The sequence below is a fragment of the Gracilinanus agilis genome, chromosome 1 (genome assembly GCF_016433145.1).
Source record: "Gracilinanus agilis isolate LMUSP501 chromosome 1, AgileGrace, whole genome shotgun sequence".
Lineage (NCBI taxonomy): Eukaryota > Metazoa > Chordata > Mammalia > Didelphimorphia > Didelphidae > Gracilinanus > Gracilinanus agilis.
The window spans coordinates 758,371,907-758,393,889 of NC_058130.1; the positions used below are offsets into that span (position 1 = coordinate 758,371,907).

The 21,983-nt window shown below is 48.3% G+C and overlaps 1 protein-coding gene across 1 annotated transcript in view; it reads right to left on the reverse strand.

Annotated features, from left to right (window-relative positions):
• Positions 1-21,948, reverse strand: part of RASAL1 (RAS protein activator like 1) — a 45,509-nt gene extending 23,561 nt beyond the window's left edge. Inside the window, exons 1-10 of the mRNA XM_044685435.1 lie at positions 21,884-21,948; positions 13,694-13,750; positions 12,869-12,982; positions 11,548-11,612; positions 10,775-10,904; positions 5,929-6,010; positions 5,001-5,123; positions 2,863-2,951; positions 1,922-2,039; positions 1,068-1,221 (exon numbers count right to left, since the gene is read on the reverse strand). Coding sequence (XP_044541370.1) covers positions 1,068-1,221; positions 1,922-2,039; positions 2,863-2,951; positions 5,001-5,123; positions 5,929-6,010; positions 10,775-10,904; positions 11,548-11,612; positions 12,869-12,982; positions 13,694-13,750; positions 21,884-21,948 — 997 coding nt within the window. The remainder of the gene's footprint in view (positions 1-1,067; positions 1,222-1,921; positions 2,040-2,862; positions 2,952-5,000; positions 5,124-5,928; positions 6,011-10,774; positions 10,905-11,547; positions 11,613-12,868; positions 12,983-13,693; positions 13,751-21,883) is intronic.
• Between the last annotated feature and the right edge of the window lie 35 nt (positions 21,949-21,983).

Consider the following 21,983-nt stretch of genomic DNA (forward strand, 5'->3'; position numbering starts at 1 on the left):
ATTTATATATATATATATATAGAGAGAGAGAGAGAGAGAGAGAGAGAGAGAGAGAGAGAGAGAGGTGGGGGGGGACTGAATCAATGAATCTGGGGCAGCTGGGTAGCTCAGTGGATTGAGAGTCAGGCCTAGAGACGGGAGGTCCCGGGTTCAAATCCGGCCTCAGACACTTCCCAGCTGTGTGACCCTGGGCAAGTCACTTGACCCCCATTGCCCACCCTTGCCACTCTTCCACCTATGAGCCAATACACAGAAGTTAAGGGTAAAAAAACAATAATAATAAATAATTAAAAAATGAATCAATGAATCTCTTGCTCCCTTCCTACTTATTTATCCTGGTAATTTATTCTGTCTATATCTTATTTGACAGAATTGTTCACATGATGTCTTTCCTATTAGACTGGGAGCTCCTTGAGGGCAAGAACTGTCTTTTGCCTTTCTCTGTATCCCCAGGGCATAGCACAGTGCCTAGCATATAGCAGTGATATAATAAATGTTTCTTGACTGGCTGAGTAATGGGCCATTTCTGTTGGGTCCTGTCCTTATCCAAAAACTAATCTTGGTGCCCACGATAGAAGCAAGAGAAAAACTGAGCGCTTCTCTGCCCTCCATCGGCATCATCACGTCCCCCCCAAGCAGGCTCGCTCTCTTTCGGGAGCTCCTTTTTTTCCTAGTATGGTTAAAAACAGCCCATTATGTGCCAGACTCCTAACAGGATTGGAGCAAATCTAAGCTGGAATAGATTGCCATGGATCATCCAAACGAAGCCCTTCCTCTTACCCAGGAGAGTACTGTGGCCCAGGGAGCTTACCTACCTAAGGCCCACCCAGAGAATGCATAGCAAAGTCTACTTTGTACTTTGAACAGCAAACTTAGGCCTTTGTCTTTTCCCTTCCACCACGGTTACCTCTCATGGGCATCCCTACCAAGGCTGGGTGGGCAGGCAGGCAGGCAATCCCCTGAAGGGTTCTAGGAAGAGAGGGCCTTACACCTAAGAGCTAGCTTTTCAGTGCAGATTGGCTCTTTCTGGGAAGAAGTCCTAGATGTGGGCTGGAGGGGTTACTCACTGGTCTGGGACACTTCCCGAAGGTTGAGGTAGTCCAGAAGGGGCACAGCCAGACCCCGACCCAGGAATATTTTCACCAGTTGCGTTGCAATGTCCTGTCGACTCTCCCCAGAGCTCACTTCATCCAACATGGCCAAAGGAGTCACCGTGTCATCCTAGGACACATACCATGAGGAAGGAAGAGGTAATTCCACAGGGCCTCCTTGAATCCCCAACCTCCAAGGGTACCCTGACAAGAGCTTGGTCACTCATCCTCTGGAGGATGGGAATGTGGTCTCTCCAGCAAGCCAAAGAGGGTAGGAACTGGAGGTGGGAAGGGTGATGAAAAAGAAAAGGAAACAGCTTATCTATCATCACCACCACCATTATCATCATCATTGTCGTCATCGTCACTGCCATTTAAACAATACTGAGGTGTAAAATGCAGTATTTCCTTGGCACCCCAATAAACTTGGGAGATAGACACTTTAGGGGGTCCTGTGACTTAAGGAACTCCCAGGTGAGGAAATTCCCTCTGCCATGGCTGGTCTTGGGGACTGACAAGTTAAATGACTTGCCAAGAACCACAATGGGCATGGTTTCAGATTAGGACCCTTTCCCTACTTGTAGTTTGGCTCTCTATCCACTCTGCCTTTTAAGACAACTACTACTATCTCCATTTTGCAAATATGGAAACCAAAGCTCCAAGTAACTTGCCCAGCGTCACCCAGCTAGTAAGCATTGACGATGAGATTTGAACTCAGGTCTTCAAGACCGTCTATCCCTTATCTTAAATCACCTAGAAAATCCTCCAGCTGGAGTTTGCTTGACTCCCAAAGGGAAAAACCAATGGCTGGTCCTGAGAGAGAAACCTACCTGGGCTGGAGACAGAACAGATTCCACCAGCAATTCAACCAGGGGTTGATAGTACACAGAAGGCAAGATGCGGTCCTCAGCCAGGCGCACCTTGAGCCGGAGGGCTCCCAGCTTACCCCTAGAAAGAGCACCAGGACATGGAAGCTGGTGTGGGCACACATCCACCAGCAGGAGAATGTCTGGAGTGGGAGGGGAGGGAGGAGGCATATATATATATATATATGTGCATATATATATATATATATACATATATATATATATCAGCCACAGCTTTTCTGGCACAGGATGGGGAGCTAGTCAATGGAAGGGGTATCCTCATCACCTATGACCTAAATTCTCTCCTCTGAGTACCACAAAATCATAAAATCACAGATTTACAGCTAAGTGAGTCCTCAGAGACCATCTAGTCCAACTTCCTCATTTCGTAGAGGAAGGAACAGAAGGAAAGTGACTTGACCGAGGTCACACAGCATAGTTTTTCTACTACTCAGACACACACACACACACACACACACACACACACACACACACACACACACACCAGTCATGCTTGTGTCCATTCACCTAGCTGGCACAATATCAACAAGCTCAAGTCTTTCACCAACCCAGAATTCAGATGCCACCACCACTCCTGCCCAAAGGATAAGGCAACCAGCCACTGAACTTGTTGGCCAACAGCCAAGACAAGTTTGAGCCCTATGCCTCTGGAGAAGCCTAAATTCCTTGCCTGGACCCTTAAATGAGAGGCAGGCTAGCAAAGGGGCTCCAAAGACCTCAACCGAGGCTCTCGACAGCAGCCCTGGATTGTTTTTTAACGTATGCATGGGGGAGAGGAGAGGAGAATTCCATGTCCCTCTACCACAAAGGTCCCCAAACATTGTATCTTTGGTCCCTCCAAACCAACCAGATCAAGGGTTTCTCCTTCTCAAGCCTTCATTTACCCAGCATCCTCTTCAGCACTGGCAAAGGGTTGTAGGCGGAACCAGCCACGGGGAGGGCACTGGAGAAGGACATCAGGAGGAAACTCCACCTAGGATTAAATATCAACTCTTCTGTTTGCCTCTTAAAGCAAAGTCACATCTGATCTCAGGCACTTCCTAGCTGTGTGACCCTGGGCAAGTCACTTAACCCCAACTGCCTAGTCTGCACCGTTCTTTGTCCTTAGAATCAATACTTGTAACTATTCTGACAGAAGGTAAGGGTTTTAAATAAATAAAAATAAAGCATAAGCAGAGCTGGGGGAACCCTTAGGACACAAGATGCCAGGATCCAGTAGAACAATCATAAGACCCGTAGCAAGAGGATCTGTGTTCAAATCCTATTTCTGATCCTTATTGTCTATATTACTCTGGACAAATTACCATGCGTGTGTCTAGTTGTATCTGTTTCTTCATCTATAAAATTGAAGGGGGATGCAGTTTGCATGTGAAGAAAAATATTTGTTCTTTTTTGTATTGGCAATGAACTGGAAATTAAGAGGATGCCCATCAATTGGGAGATGACAAAACAAATTAGGGTATGTAATAACAAAATTAGAATAATACTATTGTAACAATATTGTATTGTATTGTAACATTATTTTATTGTAACAATAATTTAATTATATTTTAATAATACTTGTAGTTATAGTGTAACAATATTGTATTGTGACAATAATTTAATAATTATAATAATAGCACTTTTAAGATTTGCAAAAGCATTATACATGTTGCCTCACTTGACATATATATATAGTAGAATGCTATTGTGCTGAAGAAATTCAATAATCTCAGAGAAACCTTAGAAGACTTATATGAACTGATACAGAGTGAAGCAAGAACAACTAAGAGAACAATTCATACTATAACAACAATATCGTAAAGACAAACAGCTTTGAAAGACTTGGGAATTCTGAACAATGAAATGATCGATCACAATTCCAACGTGGGCTGCCCACCCCACCCCACCCCCAACAATAAAATGATAAACTCAAGTTGCAGAATGAGGAAACCTATTTGGACACATTCAATGCAGGAATTTAGTTCACTTGATTATACATATTTGTTAAAAGGGTTTTGATTTTTCTTTGCAGATGGGAGGTGATGGAGAAGAATAAATAAAATTGAATAACTGAAATCAATTTAGGGGAAAGAGGAAGGGAATAGCATTTTTATGGTGCCTAATATGTGCCAGGGTCTGTTATAAGCATTTTACAATTATTATCTCATTTGATACTCACAACAACCCTGGGAGGTAAGTGCTATTATCATCCCCATTTTGTAGATCAGAAAACTAAGGCAGACAGAAGTTGAGTGATTTGCCCAGCTAGTCACACAGCTAGTAAGTGTCTAAGGCTGGATTTGAATTCAGCCCTTCCTGATTCTTAATCCTAAAACTCTGTCTACTATACCACCAAGCTAAAAATTAAAAAACAGAAAAACAAAAAACTAAGGAGACTGGATTAAATGGCCTCTAAGACCACTTTGAACTCCAAATTAGCCGTGACCTTAACTAACATGCCTAGTTTTAGAAGGACAGCTAAGGCTAAAAGAGAAATGAGTGACTCACCTATCACCACACAGTTAGTAAATAGTGAATTTACTAAGTAGCAGAAGCAGAATTTATCACTCAATCTTTTTTTTTAACCCTTTCCTTCCATCTTAGATCAACTCTGTGTATTGGTTCCAAGGCAGAAGAGCAGTAAGGGCTAGGCAAAGGGGGTTAAGTGACTTGCCCAGGGTCACACAGCTAGGAAGTGTCTGAGGTCAGATTTGAACCCAGGACCTCCCATCTCTAGGCTTGGATCTCTATCCACTGAGCCGTCTACCTCACCTCTTTAGCACTCAATCTCCTACCCCATGTTGTCTTTTTCTACTACCTCCTAATCGAGGTCTATAAGATTTGACGTCCAAATGATGTTTCTTCCAATCTCTGTCTATCCCTCTTTTTCCCGGATGCAGCTATAAATGGTGCTCCCCTCACTTTCACTCCCAGCCCAGCCCCACTCTCCCCATCCTCCGCCAATAGCCCCTCCTGTCCCACGGGTTCATCTCCCAGGATCGGGAATCATTCGAATTCTTGCTTCTGGTGGTTGACTCACCATTCCCAGGAAATCGTTCTTGCCCACCATGTCCCAGTCCCACACCTCCACCCGGAGGGGGCCCTCCTCTCCATGAAGCTCTAATACTTCATCCCAGTGGGGGAACCGAGTCTTCTTGATGGTCTATGAGGAGGACATCAAAACCATCTGAGAGGGCAGCCTGCCCTACCCACATGGGAGCAGCTTACCTGGGTTCCCTTCTATTCCTTCCCAATAATGGAGGTTCCAGATAAGAGGCTCATAGCCTAGAGCTTAGTATTACCCCTAGCCTGACCTGGAAGTCTGCCCAGGCATGTTCCCCACATAGGCAGCACAGTGTCTGAAAGGAGAGATGCTTCTGTGCACCAACAAGGTTAGATCCCAGGGAATCATTGTTATCTTTATCATTCTTATCAATATAGTGTTTTAAGGTTCGTGAAGTACTGTAAATATGTTGTCTCATTTGAGCCTCACAACTCTGAGCTAGGTGTTATCATTATCCCCATTTGACAGATGAGAGAAACTGAGCCTGACAAAGAAATTATTTGCCTAGAGTTACAAAGCTATTAAGTGTCTGAGTTTGGATTTGAACTCAGGATTTCCTGATTCCCAAGGCCAATGCTTTAATCACTGTGCCATCTAGCTGCTAATAATAAAAAACAGGAAGAGTGGAAGGGAGTGAGTAGGTGGAAATGAGAGGCAGCTTATACCCCAGGCAGGTATTTTTCAACAAAGGCTCTACCTGGCCCCTAAAACACTCAGATCCATCCCTCCATCCCACCCCGTCGATTCTGGAGCACCAAACCCAAGAGATCCTCCAGCTTCACTCTTCCCCATCTCAGGTCCCCCATCATCATCGGCCTCAGCCTCATAGTTTAGGCATCGCTTCTCCCCAACTTAGCCCCACGACCAATATACCCTCCCAAGGCTCCATCCAAACCCATCTCACCACCGTCTCAAGGCTCTGGCTGCCCCAGAATATGCGGGCAAAGGGGTCCGACGTGCCAGAAATGTCTCGGGGAGCCAGATCTCTGAAGACAGAAAAAGGAAGGGAATAACATCACATATCAATAGGGCCTGGAGGTTTACAAAGTGCTCTTGCCCAACGTTCAAGATAAGCACTTTAAGGATTATTATCCCTATTTTTCAGATGAATAAACTGAGACACAGAAAAGCAAAGCCATTTACCTATGATCTCTTCCTTAGCTGTGTGACCCTGGGCAAGTCACTTAGCCCTGTTTGCCTTGCCCTTGCCCTTCTGTCTTAAAACAGAAAGTAAGGGTATTTTTAAAATTGGCCTTAGTAAATGGCAGTGCCGGGATTCAAACACAATTTCCCTAAATCCGAGTGCAAGGTTCCTTCTAACAAGCTGTCCTGGCTCCTGATTCTAGGATTCCAGCATATGACAGTTAGCATGGAGAGTATGGTATTATGAGGGGTGGATATAGAGCCAGCTGACCTGGGTTCAAATCCTCCTCACCACTTCTGCCCCTTACATAGGTGGCCTTGGATAAGTCACTGTTTTCTGATCTATAAATGAGGGAGCTGTGCTAGATGAGTCCAATGGTTCCCTCCAAGTCTAAGTCTTGGACCCTAAATAGACCTTTGAGGTTATGAAGTCTAACTCCTTTCATCTTACGGGCAAGGAAAGTGTGGCTTGGAAAGGTTTCATGCTCAGGGACAGAAGACAAGTTGCCAAGGCAAAGGGGCAGAGATCAAAGGGCATACAAGGATGGGAAAGGGTTGGAGGGGGTGTGTTAGTCTGCTTGAGCAATGCCACCTTATCAGTACCAGTGGAAGAGGTAGTCTCTGCAAGAAGAAGACAATGGTAAGCAGTGCATCTCATTTATTGATCCATGGAACATCAACTGAGGACCTACTGTGTGTCCAATATGATACTAAGCAATCAGGGACCCTTCCTTGGAGGATGCTCCCTAAGAAGCCCTTCCCACCTTCTACTTTCATCTTCCTTCTCCGCTGGAGCCCACACTCCTTGATGCCATGACAACCTCCAAACAATGTGATCCCAACCCTGCCTTCCTGCTCCCAGGAGCCAGAGAGATTCTCCAGCTCCATCACTTCCCATCCTCCAGGTCCCTCCCTCCTCTCCTTGGATGGCTGATAGTCCCCATGCATTTCTGTCCCTTGGGGATACACCATCTCTCCTTGGGATGCTCCTTCCCATCCACCTTCTCCCCAAGAAGAGCAACATAAAAGCAAGCTAGGAGGAAAGGCAGAGTGAGATGACACGGTGGGATCTGCGGAGCTGTCCCTTAAAAGAAGGGATCGTAAGGCAGGGGAGTTAGAAGGGAGATTGGAGATCTTCTCATTATACAAATATGGAAACACAGGAACCCAGAGAAAGGAAACTCCCAGCCCCAAATCACAGAGGTTTCTGGGAGGATTCAAACCCAAATGGAATTTTGTCTCTCTCCAGGCCAGTTCTTTCACCTCCTCCCCATTCAAGGCACAATGGGTGTGGGGTGGTCATACTCACTTGGAGACAGAGACCAGAAGGTACCTTCTTCCCACTTTCTGCCGTCACCACTATCTCCCCAGTCCCTCCTGTTCCATCCCTGTATCTGATCCACTGGCCCCTCTTCTGTTTCCTAGGAGCTGAGTCTGGTTGCTAAGATACAGTGGTCTCTTTTCTGAGTGCTAGGATCCCACACAGTCTCAGTTTGGGGGTGGAGGACAGCAAGGGCAGAGGGCACAAGGCTTGGAATCCTTCCAATCTAAAACCTCTAATTGGTAGTGGGCATCTCACAAATACCATCTCCTCTGCCTCAATTTCCCCCAAACATCATAACATTTTATGCTCTAAGATCCCTCTCAGCTCTGACAGTCTATGTTCTAAGGCTCCTTCAGGCTCTGACATTCCCTGCTCTAAGCCTCCTCCCAGCTCTGACATCCCCTGTTCTAAAGTCCTTCTCAACTCTGACATTCTGTGTTATAAGCACCCTCAAACCTTTGACATTCTGAGTTTTAAGGCCCCTTTTGGCTCTGGTATCCCCTATTCTAAGCCCTTTCCCATCCCTGGCATCCCCTGTTCTCAGCCCCCTCCAAGCTCTGGCATCCCCTGTTCTAAGCCCTCTTCCATCCCTGGCATCCCCTGTTCTCAGCCCCCTCCAAGCTCTGGCATCCCCTGTTCTAAGCCCTCTTCCATCCCTGGCATCCCCTGTTCTCAGCCCCCTCCAAGCTCTGGCATCCTCTGTTCTAAGCCCCCTCCCAGCTCTGGCATCCCCTGTTCTAAGCCCTCTCCCATCCCTGGCATCCCCTGTTCTAAGCCCCCTCCCAGCTCTGGCATCCTCTGTTCTAAGCCCTCTCCCATCCCTGACATCCCCTGTTCTCAGCCCCCTCCCATCTCTGGCATCCACTGTTCTAAACCTCCTCCAAGCTCTGACATTCCACGTTCTAAGACCTCTTCTGGTTCTGCCATCCCTTGTTCTAAGTCTCCTCCCAGCTCTATTCCATGTTCAAAAATCCTTCCCAGTTCTGACATTCTATGTTCTAAGCCCCCTCCCAGCTCTAGTATTCCCTGTTCTAAGCCCCCTCCTGGCTCTGGCATTCCCTGTTCTCAGCATTCACCTCCATATTTGTCTCCCTTTCCCAATCTTAAGGTCCTTTTGAGAGCAACCTTATGGCTTGTGTTCCTCAGGGTTAAGTCAAGTCACCCTCTTTGCATAATGGAAATGAAAGAGACACAAAGAAGGAAGAGCTCTGACCCAGGCTCCCCCAGAAAGTCAAGGGCAGAACCAGGAACTCAATGAATTGGGCTCCTAAAGGAACACAAGAAAATTCTGCCGAGCAGAAGAGGAGAGATGGCAGGGACCAGAGAAGTCACTGGGTTTAACTCCTTTCATCTCCAGCTCAAGGAAAATGAGGCTCCCAGAGGTTTTGCCCCAAATCATGCTGCCTTTTGAGTAACTGAGCTGCAGCTATCATCATCATCATCATCATCATCATCATCATCATCATCATCATCATCATCACTAGTGTGGATCTAGCTCTTTAAAGTTCACCAAACACTGTGCATTTGCTATCTCATTTGAATCTCAAAACAACTCTGTGAGACCTATATGTGATTATTATCTCTTCACAGAAAAGGAAACTGAGGCTGAGTAATGAAATGGCTTGCCTAGTTATCTTAAAGCTAGTAACTACAGTGGGGCTTGGATTTGAACTCGGGACTTTCCGACTTCAAGTCCAGGATTCTTACTCACTGTGACACCTAGATGGAAGGAGAAGGGGGTGGGGTTGAATGGGTTCTTGTGGGAGTGAAAATGGCCGGGGATGTGACTAAGTGTACACAAAGGAGGTAGCATCCTTCATTAGCACAGATACTCTCTGCAACCACTGGAGCGGAATCAGGAATGGAGCTGGGTTGCACTGAGTCATCCACACTCTCCCCCCTTATGTCCCTTGTGACATATGACTGGAGGGCCCAGAAAAGAGGGCAATGAGCAGGTCCCCAGGGTGGTGGACCTGCAGGGTTTAGGGCTTCCACGACTCTGTGACTTTCCCATTCATCTCCGACTGGCCTCTTCAAGGTGATCTCATTTACAAGAAGTAATATAGCAGGCGTGGCCTCATTGGAGGGCCAGAACTCCTTGGGTGCTATTCCTGGTTCTCCTGGCCTGATTAGCACATTGGAGAACCTGAGCTAACTAGAGCACACCCAGAGACTAGAATGTGGAATTTGCCATAACTTGGGCCTTGGTCATTTTGCAGCAAATCCCTTCAGGTCACTCCCCCATGGGGCTAAGGGAAGGATGGAGACAGCAGAATCCTTCAGAGGTAACATTTGATGTAGGAAAGAACAAGAGGTATGAATCAAAAGATCTAGTTTCAATCCTGGCTCCTCCACTGGCCAGCTGAACCATTCTTGCTAAGGGCCTCAATTTCTTCATCTTTAAAATGAAAGTTATCCCTATGATTCCCCCCAGCTCTGCCATTCATGTTCTAAAGTCATTCCCAGCTCTGACATTCCATATTCTAAGGTCCCTCCAGCTCTGACATTCCATGTTCTAAAATCCTTTTCAGTTCTGACATTCCTCTTTCTAAAGTCTTTCCCAGCTCTGATATTCCATGTTCTAAGGTGTCCCCCAATCCATTTCTAGATTACTGTCACTTTATGAAAAGATTCTTTTATTCCAGGATGGAGCCTAAGATAGAGGAGACACTGGGATGCTGCCTAAGACATCCTACCAAGGTCCCATGAACTCTGGGGGGCACAAGCAAGGCTCTCTTGAGCCAGCAGCTGCCCCTCCACCGTGCTCCACTCTCTCATGCCCATATAGGTTACTCTATCACACTGCAGAGAGAACAGAGACTCCTAGGATGGGGGTGGGACAGGCAGAAGGCGTCAGGGAATGATCCCAAGGGAGGAGGAACTGGCTTCTTTCCCCAATTCCCAAAGGAAAGAAAGCAGGAAGGAGGAAGGCTGGAAAGCAGGATGGCCCGAGTTGGAGATTGTTGGGGAAGAGACAGCTGGTCTAGCTGACTGTTTCCGAGAGTGGTCACAGCTGATTCACGATGCCAGGCTGGGGATGAGTCAGAGGAAGACAGCACTGGCAAGCCCCCTGAGGCTGGCACAGAGCCACGCTGCCTCCTCTGCGCCGGCCGAGCCACCCACTCATTAGCACCCACTCCCAACTGCCCGTAACCTTTCCAGTTTCCGAGAGCCTCAACGAGACAGCTGGGGAAGACAAATGGTGCCAGGAATCCTCTAGCACAGAGCTCCTACGTCCCACTTTCTCATCATCCCCCATTACGCTCCACATCAGGGACCGTACCGAGCCTCGATGATGTGGCAGCAGAGCCGAGGTCCCTGGGATTCTGTCAAGAGCTTCACATCCAGGTGGATCTCCCCCTGCACCTCCTCATCAGGATCCACGCGGCTCAGATTGAGCCAGCTATCGATCCCTGGTAACAGAAAAGACCAGCACGATGGCTTTCACCCAGGAGGAGACACCGAAGGGGCTCAAAGGGGCACTGGTCTGTTTTAAGACCCTTTGATGATCTGATATTCATTTTTTATTAAAAATCCTTAACTTCTGTCTTAGAAGTGATACTATCCATTTCAAAGCAGAAGTGTAGAAAGGACTAGGCAATTGAGGTTAAGTGACTTGCCCAGGGGCACACAGCTAGGAAATGTCTGAGTCCACATTTGAACCCAGGACCTCCTATCTTCAGGCCTGGCATTCTATTCGTTGATCTCAGCATCAATTCTAAGACCAAAGGGCAGCAAGGGCTAGGCAGTTGGGGTTAAATGACTTTTCACGTATCTGAGGTTAGATTTGAACCCAGGTCCTCCCAATTCCAGACCTAGAATTCTATCCACTGAGCCACCTAGCTATCCCTTCAGATCTGACATTTTATATTCTCAAGCCCCTGCTAGTCCCGACATTTTCTGTTTTAGGATTCCTTCTGGCTCTGATATTTGATGTTCTAAGGGCCCCTTCTTGTCTCTGACATTCTATGGTCTAAGAGCCACCCCCAGGGCCCTTGGGCTCCGTTCCCCAGGTCTGTGACCCTATCAAGGTCCCATCAGGCCCCCAGCACCCACCTCGGGGACTTGCCGCTGCAATGGCCTCCTTGCTCAGGGAGATCTTGCCAATGACGTCATCGTGCCTGCAAAGAACGTGTGAGGGAATCCCTAGAGTGAGGGTCCAACCGGGCACAGGGAGGGACGGAGAGAGAAACCCTTCCCTGGGAGTTTCACACATTTGGAAATGGGGGCGGCCAAGTGAACAACGGAGGTCTTTCCATCCCCTCTCGGGGTGGGAGAGGAGAGAGTCCCTTTGCCACGGGCTTTGCCCATCTAGAACTCAGAGGCATCAGCCTGCCATCTCTGCACTGGGTACAATGACTGGCCCTGCCCACCAAAGGAGGAGAGACCCCAGAGTAGGACCCCTGGAGGCAGAGTAGCAGGAGATCTAAAGGGAATCAAGTCCCACCCCAGCCCCACAGACGAGATGCTACTGGCTTGTGTAGGATGTTAGATAAATCCCTTCTCCTCTGCTCATGGCAGTTTCCTCTCCGCCAAATAATGAGGTGCGCTAGATATTCTCTTAGCACTTCAACAATGACATCCCCTGGTCTAAGTTTCCCCCACCTCTGACATTCTCTGGGGTTTTTATCCATTACCTTCCATCTTAGAATCAATACTGTGTATTGGTTCTAAGGCAGAAGAGCAGAAAGGGCTAGGCAATAGGGGTTAAGTGACTTGCCCAGAGTCATACAGCTAAGACGTGTCTAAGCCTAGATTTGAACCCAGGACCTCTCATCTCTAGGTCTGGCTCTCAATCCACTGAGCCACCCAGCTGCCCTGACATTCATTGTTCTAAAGCCCTTCCTAGCTCTTGTTCTAAGTTTCCTCTTCCTCTAACATTCCTTGTTTTTAAGTTTCCTCTTCCTTTGACATTCCCTGTTCTAAGATTCCCCTTCCTCTGACATTCCTTGTTCTAAGCCCCCTCTCAGCTCTGACATCCCCTGTTCTGTTTCCCCTTCCTCTGACATCCCCTGTTCTAAAGCCCTTTGCAGATGTGATATTCCACATTCTGAGTGTCCCTTCAGTTCTTATATTTCATGTCCTAAGGTCCCCCCTTCAGTTCTGACATTCTGTATCCTACGAGCCTCCCAGCTGTGCCCTCTGTTCCAAGGTCCCTCCCAGCCCTCCCATGCCCTATTCTGCAGGCTTTCCTGACTCTGGGCATCTGTCCTCTAAGCTCCCTTCCTACTTTGACACGCCGTGACCTGTGATTACTCTGAGAGCCAAACAGGTTTTGCCCAGGAAAGAAGAGTCATCGTCCCCAGACAGGCTCAGAAGCCCGAGTCCTCCAGTGACCCTCCAGCCCTGCTTGACACCGCCCCACGGGGGCCCTCACCCAATGGTGTCTTCATCCAGAACATAGAAGGCCAAATGATGGAAGTCCAGGGGCAGGTGCAAGGTGTACTCTTCTCCCCAGAACGGATTTAGGTTTCGCCACACAGTGGCTGTCCTGGAGGATGAAAGAGGGTCTGGACACACAAACACACATGAGCCCTGTGTGGGCAGAGTTAAGGGTGGGGAAGGAAGGAACCAGCTCAGCCTGGGAATTAGGAGATGACACAGGACAGCCCTGGGAGGGGTAGGAGGCAGGAGTCCCAGCAGCCTGGTGACTCAGTGCTGGGAGGAGGCCAATGTTATGGAGACATGGAGAGATGAGATGGAAATTGGGCCAGATGCTCTGGGTCAAACTCTTCAGGTTCTGCTCCCACTAGGGCCGCGTCCAAAGCCCTAAGATATGGGTCAGATATCCTGTATGGGTCTGGGGAGCCTTCTAGTCCAGCCTCCTCATTTGACAGCAGAGGAAACTGAGGCCAGAGAAGAAAATGGTCATGGTGAAGATCACAAAGCTAAGAAGTGGTAATACTACAGTTCCAACCCAGATCACTGGATTCCAAGCTCTGCTAGGAAGAGAACCCCAAGTAACTCAAGCCTAAGGGCATTGAAGACCTGGGTTCTAGTACCTAGCACAGGACTTTTCATCTACAAGATAAGATACATGAATAAGAAGAGAATGAAAGAATGTTGGGGTCCATCGCCATCCTCCTAGAGAGGCCACAAATGCAGGTCTGGAACCTCTGAGGATCTGAGGTCACAGTTGGTGTGCCCAATCCCCCCAAGTCAGTCTTCCAAAACCTTGGCTGGTCAGCTTCAGACTTCTTACCTGGCCACCACCTCATGGTCCACCTTGACAATGCAGTAGGGGTCACTGCTGCCAGACCTGTGGAGAGAGCAGCTTGCAGCTAGAAGGGACCACCAAGCTTTCATTTCTGCTTCCAGTTAGAATGCACCTCAGAGACCCTCCCCTCCTCTCCCAGACACTTGGCCCTGGCTGCTGTTCCTGTCCATTCCCAAAATGGGCCATTTCCCAGAATCCCTCATTCCTTTAAATGGACTAAATAAAAGAATGAATTGATGACTCAAAAATGTAGTGAGTGCTTCCTTAACACCGTGCTAATTATGAGTTGAACATCATAACATCAGACAGAAGGAAGCTCATCCATCACCTCATCCACCCCTCTCTTAAGTGGTTTAGTGATCCCCAGGTCTAAAGGCAGGAAGACCTGGGTTCTAATCCTGCCACAGATACTCACTATCTGTGAGCAAGTTACTTAATCTCTGTCTGTCTCAGTTTCCTCAGATGTAAAATAAAAATAACCATCATACCTCCCCCCTTGCCATCTCCTGTTGTTTTAAGGGTCAAACGAGTTAATAGTTGTAAAGCTCTTAGCACAGTGCCTGGCACATAGTAGATAGTGTAAACATGTTAGCTATTATTTTTAAAATTTTATTCATTGATTTAGAATATTTTTCCATGGTTACTTGATTCGTGTCCTCTCCCTCCCTTCTTCCCTCTTCCCTCTCCCCTCCTGGAGCTGACAAGCAATTCCACTGGGTTATACATATGTTATCACTCAAATCCTAATTCCATATCATTCATATTTGTAATAGAGTGATCTTTAAAAACCAAACCCCCCAATCATATACCCTTAGATCCACATGATAAGTCAAATGTTTTTCTTCTGCATTTCAATCCCAACAATTTTTTCTCTGCATGTGGATAGTGTTCTTTCTCATTAGTCCCTCAGGATTGTTCTGGATCTGTAGTTTTTAGGATAACAGATTTAATCCCATCTTCACAATCACTGAATTGCTACTAGTAGCAAAGTCTATCACATTTGATCATTCCACAACGTTTCACTTTCTATGTACAACATTCTCCTGGTTCTGCTCCTTTCACTCTGCATCAGTTCATGGAGGTTCTTCCAGTTCACATGGAATCCCTCCAGTTCATCATTCTTTACAGCACAGTGTTAGCTATTATTTTGGATGAGCAATCAAATCATCATCATCAAACCAGAGAGACAGCCCATGGATACACAGAAAGAACAGAGCAAAGATAGGATTCAAACCAAGTCCTAGGGTCATGGGACTGTAGGTCTTACTAGCTTTGGAAATGACCACAAAGACCACCTACTCTAACCCACTCATTTTTTAAAAACCTTTATCTTCCATCTCAGAGTTAATATTGTCAATTGGTCCCAAGGCAAAAGCGCAGTAAGGGCAAGGTAATGTTAGGTAGCTAAGCAAAGAGTTAAGTGACTTGCCCAGGATCTCACAGCTAGGAAGTATCTGAGGTCAAATTTGAGCCTAGGACCTCAGTATCTAGCCCTGGCTCCCAATCTACTGAGCCACCTAGCTGCTCTTCCTCACTCCCCAGCAAGTATTTATTAAGTAGCTTCAGTACTCCAAATTCTGGGAAGAGAGATCAAAATAAAACAGTCCCTTGCCCTCAAGAATCGTACATACTAGAGAGAAAGCTACACTTTCATAGATATATAAATCCAAAGTATATGCAAAAATGGGCGGGATTGCCTTCGTACATGGGGAAAGATCTGATAGGTAAGAGAAGGCACCTATGCAATGCTTTAAAGGAAGCTAAGAATTTTAATTAAGCAGAGTTAAGGAGAGAATACATCCTAAAAATAAGGTACACAGCCTGTGCAAAGGCAAGTAGGTGGGAAATAGTTTTTCACACACTATGAATGAATGAACAGCAAAGAGGTCAGCTTAGCTAGAACAATCAATCAATCAACATTTATTAAGTGCCTACTTTATGCCATAAGCAAAAAGAAGTGAAAGAAAGTCTCTGCCCTTAAGAAGGGTGCAATCTAACAGAACAAAAAGGAGATACTGGCAAAGATACTGGAGTAGGTTGCTATTTCCTTCTCCAGCTCATTTTACAGATGAGAAATTGAGGTAAACAGAGTGAAGTGACTTGCCCAGGGTCACACAGCTAGTCTGCCATTCTCTTCTCCAGTTCATTTGACAGATGAGGAAACTAAGGCAAACGGAGTGAAGTGACTTGTCCAGGGTCACACAGTAAGTCTGCCATTCTCTTCTCCAATTCATTTGACAGATGAGGAAATTGAGGCAAACAGGGTGAAGTGACTTGTCCAGGGTCACACAGCTAGTCTGCCATTCTCTTCTCCAGTTCATTTGACAGATGAGGAAACTAAGGCAAACAGAGTGAAGTGACTTGTCCAGGGTCACACAGTAAGTCTGCCATTCTCTTCTCCAATTCATTTGACAGATGAGGAAATTGAGGCAAACAGAGTGAAGTGACTTGTCCAGGGTCACACAGCTAGTCTGCCATTCTCTTCTCCAATTCATTTGACAGATGAGGAAATTGAGGCAAACAGGGTGAAGTGATTTGTCCAGGGTTACAAGCTAGTCTGCCATTCTCTTCTCCAATTCATTTGACAGATGAAGAAACTGAGGCAAACAGGGTGAAGTGACTTGTCCAGGGTCACAAGCTAGTGTCCAAGGCTGGATTTGAACTCATGAAAATGAGTCTTCCTGACTCCAGGTCTGGCACTCTATCCATTGTACCAGTGCTTAATAAAAACTAGCTGACTGACCAACTTTGTATCCCCAAAGCTTAGCACAGTGCCTGGAGCCTAGACGGTGCTTAATAAATGCTTATTGACTTAATAGTCTCAAAGGTTCCTTCCAGTTCTTGATTTATGATTTTAGGGTCTTAGGGATCAACAAGGGGCCCATGTTCACCACCCAGTTCCATAAAGAAGAAACTGAGTCACTGAACTAATGATTCCCATGACTCTGATTCTCCATCCGAAGCCTCAGGAGAAGACCCCCAGAGTCCTTGACCAAGACCAAGCATTTAGAGAGTCACGATCAGGCTGAAGGAAAGCCAACGTTCTCCCAAAGGGCTTCCTAAAACTCCACCATTCAGGGTGCATTTGGCTTGAGCGCTGCCCTTCCCTTGTGAGCTCCTTTTAAAGTCTAGACGTCTGGGGTGGGGAAGCTATAAAGCCATTTCCCATATCAGATGTTGGGAAAGGATTCAGACCTTCCTGATCCTGGCTGGCCCTGATCCATCGTTTTATTACTGTGAGACCCAGTCTTCTCTGATCGGTCCTTGGGGAATGGGGAGGAAGGGAGGAAAAAAGAGCCCCAGGGGGCACCCTGCCCATCTCCCAAAGGAGCTGAGGATGTGGGCCCATCAGGAAAGAGCAATTGTGATTGGGGAGAAAGCCAAAATTGTTGAGGTTCTTTTTTTTGCTTTGGGAGGGGAGACATGGGCTATGAGGAGGGGGGAGGAGGTAAGTGATGTTGAGTCCATCTCTAAGGAACAATCTGGGAGTCGGGAGCTTCTCCTCATCGTGTCCAAAGCCCTCTGGGCTCTCACCTGCCAATATGCCCAGTTCTGTCCTCTCGCCTAACCCTGCTTCCCCATTCTCATTCTGTCTCCCATTCCCATGCTCCCTGTTCGAATCCTGCACACCAGGGGCATGGAGAATTGGAATGATCACTTAGAGAGCACATCCTGGGTCACCTTGGGGGAATCACTTCCTTCTCTGAACTCCAGTGTCATCATTAGTAAGATGGGGGACCCGTGCAGCGATTAGAGGACTAGCCTGGGAGTCAGGAAGAACTCGGTTCATGTACCTCTAACACGGACTGGCCAAATGTTCCTGGGTAAGTCATTTAACTCCTTGGGCAACTCTCTAAGAAGATAAATGGCCAAACAGGTACTGACATGCTCTGTTAGAACCAGTCCCTCTCTGGAACCATCATCCACCAGGGAAAACACAGGGCTGATTAACCAAACAAACAAACAAAAAGGCAGCTAGGTAGCACAGTGGTTAGAGCACCAGGATTCAAATCTGGCCTCAGAGACTAACTAGCTGTGTGACCTTGGTCAAGTCACTTCACCTCAGTCTGCCTCCTGGACTAGACAACCTCTGTAGTAACTTTCAGTTTTAAATCTCTGATCCTCTGAATAATTAGCCTTAACATGGAGCCCCTCTTTATTCATGTCTGAGGGACCTGGGCATCCTCAGCCGACTTACAGCCAGCAGCCTCAGGCCACTGGGCAAGGGCTGAGTATGGGCCGGAGACTCCCTAAGGAAGGTGACCTCCCAACGTTCCGTCCCTTGGATCCCTCTCTGAGAGGGCCACCTCCTCCCCCGGCCAACTCTTCACCCCCCAGAGCTGCTGACGTGAGGAAGGGGTCTTATCTGGCTCCCATCAGATACGGGTGGTCCTGTGTCACCGGGGGAAAGTGCCTACTCGGCAGGATGCTATCAAACACTGGCCTCTTAGCCTTTCCCACGAGGGTGGCAATTGGGCCCTCCTGCTCCCTCCATGTGGGAAAGGCAGCTCCGACTCTCTCTCTCCCTCTCTCCCTCTCTCCCTCCCTCCCGCCTCTCCTCCCTTTCTGGTCTTTCTGGATCCACCCTGGCCCAAACTCCAGTGACCTTTCCGAGGCGGAAAGCTTGAGAATGGAAAGGCAGCCATCTCCAGCTAAGAGACTCCAGTGCTGAAAGAGTCAGCAGGCTACCTGCCTACTCCTCACGTTCCCTTTCTTGTTCCTCAGTTTCCCCATCTGTAAACGGTGGGAGAAGAGGAAACCTTTCCGACGAGACCCCATCAGCAAAGTTGTTGGAAATCCCTAGAATTCTTTCTTCCTCTGAATGATGCTTTCAAAAGTCAGAGTGACAGGTTTAAGGTGAGGGGGAAGAAGAGGAAGAGGCTTTCCTGGCTATGAGTTGGGGAAACTGAGGCGCTACAAGAGAGTCTGCCTAAGGCAGACAGCAGTCAAAATTCAGAATGAGGCCAAATGTTTTCTTGCACTTGGTTCAACCCAAATTCCCACTTTGGAAGGGGTCATTCTGCCCCCCAAGCACATCTCTTGGCTTTAAGCTTAGAGGAAAATGGAGCCATGCAGTACCACAGTTAGAAGAGGATAGATGTAGTCCAACCTTTTTATTTACAAAATGGGAAACTAAGGCTGGGGGCTTATCTCAAAGCCCATTGAGAGGGGGCAGCTGGGTGGCTCAGTGGATTGAGAGCCAGGCCTAGAGACGGGAGGTCCTGGGTTCAAATCTGGCCTCCGACACTTCCCAGCTGTGTGATCCTGGGCAAGTCACTTAACCCCCATTGCCTAAAAAAAAAAAAAAAAAAAAAAAAAAAAAAAAGCCCATTGAGATAAGAGGAGAGTCAGATTCTCCTTTTAGAGTGGGAAGAGACCTCAGAGGTTGTGTGAGTCAACTGTCCCCTGTCAGCAAGACAGTGTATGATAAACCCAAAGAGCCCAACTTTGGGGACAAAAATCCACTATTTGACAAAAACTGCTGGGAAAACTGAGTCAACTGCCCCCAACGCTTTACAGCTGAGGATGCTGAAACCCAAGGGAGGTAACTTGCCCAAAGTCACACAGGTGAAGTAAGCATAAGTAGTGGTGTTTTAATCTAGGATCTTTCCTCAGCCCAGGTGTCCTGTCTTCCAAACCAGTGTTTTTCTTCTGCCCAGGAAATGGGAGGATACTTGGTCCCCAGCCCCATTTTCCAGACGGTCAAAGAGGCAGGACATGAGTTAAAAGAAGTAGTTTTGGCACTTTGGTTCAAAGCAGTGGGAGCCTGAGTCAAATGTGGCCTCTGAGGACCACTCCTTGCCCCATTCCCAAAGGGAAGGCTCCACAAATTGTCACCTTGCTCTGGGACTAAACTGGATCTGGGAGAAAGGAGGGCAAGCGTGGGTAGGGCAAGATTAGTTCACAAACTGCCCAGTTCCCTCAACCTGCCTGGGAAAGCCGCAAGGGCCTTCCCCACCCCATTCTCCGGCACACTGGAAGCTCTGTACTCCATTTCCTTGTCTAACTCTTGAATCAAAGCATCCAGGGAAGGGAACCTGAGCCAGAGCCATATACCCTCGCACGCTCACACACACCAACTCCGCCCTGGCAATGTGGGCACTAATGTCACCCAGCCAGCCTGGCAGAGGACAAGCCTGAAAGTAAGACAATGCCTATCTGGGCACTTGGGAGCAAGGCAAGGCTCTCCTCAATGAGCAGACATGGCAACAGGCTCATCTTTCCATGCCTCGGTTTCCCCAGTGTGAGAGAGGAGTAAAAGAGATCACTGCTGTGAATGCTTCTATTGATCTCTAAAACTGACATTTCACTTTGTAAGTTTTCAAGTGCTTTCCCAGCCCTGGCATCGCATAACAACCCTGGGAGGCAAGTATTGCTGATATGATTACCTCAACCTCCCTTTCTAGCCTCTCTCACCTGCCATCCAAGGCAAACTGGCCTTCTCGCTGCTCCGCCCCTACTACCCTGCATTTCCCAATTCTGTGGTTTTACGCTGGCCACCCCACATACCTGGAAGGTTCTCCTTCGTCACCTCTTCCTCATAGAGCCCTCTCTTCCTTTAAGGCACCAACTCGAGCCCCATCTCCTTCATGGAACCCTTCCCAACCCCTCCAATTGCTGGTGCCCTCCCTAGAATGTATTTGTATTTAGTCTCTTCATATTCTTGCTGCCTACTTCTATAGTCTTCTCCTTTCCTCCATCAGAATGCCAGCACCTTGAGGGGAGAGACTGTTGCCCCCTTTGTCCTTGTGTCATCCTCCCTAGGGGCTCCCCAGTTCCCTCCACCTGCCTGTAGGCTGAAATGGCTTGCCCAGGGTCGCTGAGATGCCAGCTTGGATCCCTTTGGGTCCTAAGTCCAATGTGTATTTCATTACACCCAAAACCCAGGTTTCTCTTGACTCCAAGCATATTGTTTTTGCCACATTAAAGATGGAGGTCTGTCCATGTTCCCAAACCACTGAGGAAACAGGCCCAGACCCTTAAGAGGGATGCCCAGGCTGCCTCCTCCTGTCTCCAGGCTCCTCCATCCTCAGGTGTTGTAGCACAGACACAGACCCTTCCCTCCCTGATAAAGGCGAGCCCTCCTGGGAAGGAGGTGGACACTCTGTTCCACATTGGTCCTGACTCAATGCCTCTGAAAAAGGGGCTACCAAGGCTGTGCCATTGGAGTGGAAGCCCCCCAGAATCAAGCCAAGGGCAGCCACGGGCCAATCACTGACCCACCTCCTCTCACACCACACCTGAAGCCAAGCTGAACAAAGGTCCCCAGTGCTGCGGTCCAGGCTGGGAAAGAAAGGCTACTGGGAAGGTTTCTCCTTCCCAAAATAGATTTAAAGTGACTGGGAACCCTGGGGGAAGGTGAGATGTGCTGTGGCTGTAGACAGACAACCCCCCCCCAACCACCACCAACAGTAAGAACTTGACTAGCCAGCATGGGCTAGGAGCTGCGAATGCCAACCAACCCGCACCCAGAACCCTAGCAGGAGCATGGGGGAGAAATGGGAGGGCTGGCAGCCCTGTCAAGAGGAGCTCACCCCAAAATCCTGAGGCACAGGAAAGGATGCCCACATGCCCACAACAGCTCCTCCCGCCTTCCAGAGCCATCCCCCAGCTGCCAAAGCCCCAGGCAAGTTGAAACTGAGCCTGGCAAAGGCGATCTATTCTGCACCTCGGTGGTGCCCCCCTCCCCTGAAGCCCTGTGGGAGAGCTCCAGCTCCAACTCTCCAGCTCCCTCCCCCAGGACTGTCTGGGGAGAGATGTCCTAATTTTCAGACAGCCTAGAATGAGAAGCCATCTGCCTGGGCCGGCTGGGAGAACACAGAGAAAAGGAGGAGGGGTGGGGAGCCACTGATGGGGTCTGGGGAGGCCAAAGCTGGCTCGACGCGTTCCCCCAAACTTCTGGGACAGCAGACAGGCTCCGCAGGGGCAGGAGCGGGGCTGTGGTTGGGACAGGTGATTCTTCTCTAGGGTTTCCCCTCTAGGGACAGGGCGGAGGGTCCCTGAGGACTGGGGACCGCCTGCAGTGCCCCTAGAGTGCCAGACATACAGAGGCATTTAATAAGTGCTTAGCGGCTTGCTCGACTTCATTCCCCACCCCCACCCTCAATACAAAAAACTAGAACCCAAACCGAGGAAGAGAACGAGCTGGGATGGACGGGGAAAGGGGCCACTCACACGTCTTTGGCCGGCAGGTCCCGTCCCTCCACCACGCGGAAATTCAGCGAGATGTTCCGAGCCATAGCCTAACTTTGCGCTGGGGGGGGGGGGGGAGGGG